Source organism: Pygoscelis adeliae, unplaced genomic scaffold (genome assembly GCF_000699105.1).
Source record: "Pygoscelis adeliae isolate BGI_AS28 unplaced genomic scaffold, ASM69910v1 Scaffold244, whole genome shotgun sequence".
Taxonomy (NCBI): domain Eukaryota; kingdom Metazoa; phylum Chordata; class Aves; order Sphenisciformes; family Spheniscidae; genus Pygoscelis; species Pygoscelis adeliae.
The window spans coordinates 1875219-1877429 of NW_008824648.1; the positions used below are offsets into that span (position 1 = coordinate 1875219).

General features: G+C 47.4%; 1 protein-coding gene across 1 annotated transcript in view; it reads right to left on the reverse strand.

Moving 5' to 3' along the window:
• The window catches only part of SYNPO2L (synaptopodin 2-like), a 40320-nt gene extending 39226 nt beyond the window's left edge, over positions 1–1094 (reverse strand). The window contains exon 1 of the mRNA XM_009322443.1: positions 793–1094. Within this exon, the coding sequence (XP_009320718.1) occupies positions 793–897 (105 nt within the window). The 5' untranslated portion in view covers positions 898–1094. The remainder of the gene's footprint in view (positions 1–792) is intronic.
• Positions 1095–2211: the final 1117 nt, after the last annotated feature.

The following is a 2211-nucleotide window of genomic DNA, read 5'->3' on the forward strand; positions in this document are numbered from 1 at the left end:
CTTCCAGTGAGACATCCCAAGATATCATTGTGTCAAGGCTAATGCAGCTGCTATGAGCTTAATAAACAGAGGACTTTTTTTCCTAATTTTTAAGCTACTCAGTAGTCTTTACGAAAAGAGAACGGTAACAGCTGTTTATCAAAAGTAGTGCAACCAAGGTTCATGTTTATTCCTTTGTTATTATTTCATCTCCCATCCAAACAACTGCTTGCCTTTAATTCTTAAAATGGAACCAATATTTGCTGTTTAGAGCATCAAAAATATTCACTTCAGACAGAATTGAGAAAGTTTCACCAACAGAAGGGACCCTAAGAAATGTGCATCTATTTTGAAAGCTGGAATATAGTAACGAAGTGTTAGGGACAGTTGAATTGAATTACAACTATGGCTTTTTTTGCTTCGATTTAAATTATTTTTTCTTTAGTTGGATGTCTTACACAAGTACGGAAGCTTCCACATTTGAGCCCTTTTTCCTGCACTGTCACTATGGTTATATCTCTGCTGACAACTGGGGAGAGCTGTACAGGTTATAAAGTGTCTGAGCTGTACAGACCTGCACTGAAGCAGGTCTTCACCTGACACTTGTCTCTACCTCAACAGCATCTATTTCAGGACCTGTATCCCACCCCACACCCTGCTTGACCATTCTACCCAAGTTTTCCTTTTAAGATCTGCTGCCACAGCAAGGAGTTCCTGCATTCCTGAACAGTAGTGAAAGATGCCCAACTCGGTAGCGATATCCAAGTTCAGCGGAACAACTCTGCCCTCACAGTTCACATCTCGAGGTCCTACCTTTGACACTTGAAGGGGTCTTTTCTGCTCTGAACCCCCTTGCAGCCGGAAGCCCCAGGGGGCACCTCCAGACAGAGTGATAAGCATTTCTTCTTCAGCTCCCATGATTTCTGCACTTCGGATATTTTGTCTTCCCAAGTTCAAAACAGACTCCAGTTCTTAACAGGCAGTATCTTCTACTCCCATCGTCACAATTCACACCACGATTCTCCGGTCTCCTCCTCCTCACACACACACACACACAAGAAGAGAGTTGAGACTGTCAAGCCCAGCCTTCTCTGCTCTTCTGGACTCTCAGCTGCTGCTCTGCCTATGATTAGACATTTGATTCTGCTCTTGGTAAGGGGCCAGAGTTGTCCTACACACGTGTCATGTCAATCTCACCCTCTGTGCCCCCCCCATGGATCTCTCACCGGAGCCTGGCTGAAAATAGCGCACCTCCTGTCTCTTCAGAGCTTTGTCTGACACTCTTAAAGCTGGAAGCATTGAAGTGAAAATTTTATTTCCACTTCCCATTCCAAATGCAAATCCCGGAGTCACCCAGCACTCAGGATTCATTAGTATGAGTTTCAGGCAAGGACATGGTAGAGGCACAAACTTGTACAAGATCAGGTGATAGCACCTGACACTGAGAAACGGAATGAAACCAGCTTGGAAGTGGTGTGCTCTCCACCTGTTTTCCCCATGTGGCTAGTGTTACTACACAGTAGCACTACCTGGAGCCCTGAAAACCACAGGCAGGCTATAGATGTAATGTGCTCCCTCGGCAGGTTGCTTGCTCCCTGACATCCCCTACAGCCACCCCTAATTAGACACTGGGACCAGAATAGCCAGGATTAGCTACGCAGATGGGATTCAAACAGTTCTCTGCGGGGCACCGCATACGTAGACTCCCCAGTGGCCAAGAGAACAGCTTTGCACCCAGGTCCTTCACTGTCTTCTCTTTAGGACCATGGCAGACAAGACCTCCTGGCTATCCCAAGCCACCTTGAGCCCTCTGAGTTATAGGAGAAATAAAATCCACGTTCCCCCTTTTGCTACAGGGCTTAAAACGTAATTTTCTGTTAAGATCTTGAGGACAAACTTCTCTCTTCGTTATTCTGCATGTGCTTAGCTCTCAGTGACTAGCAAGCACCTTACCAATCTCTGCGATACCCTTGTACCCTAACATTCAAAGGACGCAGTTTTGCTGTGACACCATCGCGCAGTTGACTACTCCGTTGCCAGCGCTGCAACGCCATTCATCCAGTGCCATCGCACGGTGCTGGCAGGCGCACACCAACAAAACGCTACTAGACAGCGAACAGCTCTTGCGCCACCGTTGCATTTTGGTGCAAAACCGGCCCCGGGTGCTCCTGTGTGGTGGTCTTCCAAAGGCCGCTGGCGGGACAGACGGCCAAGGACACCGTGATGGGCGCG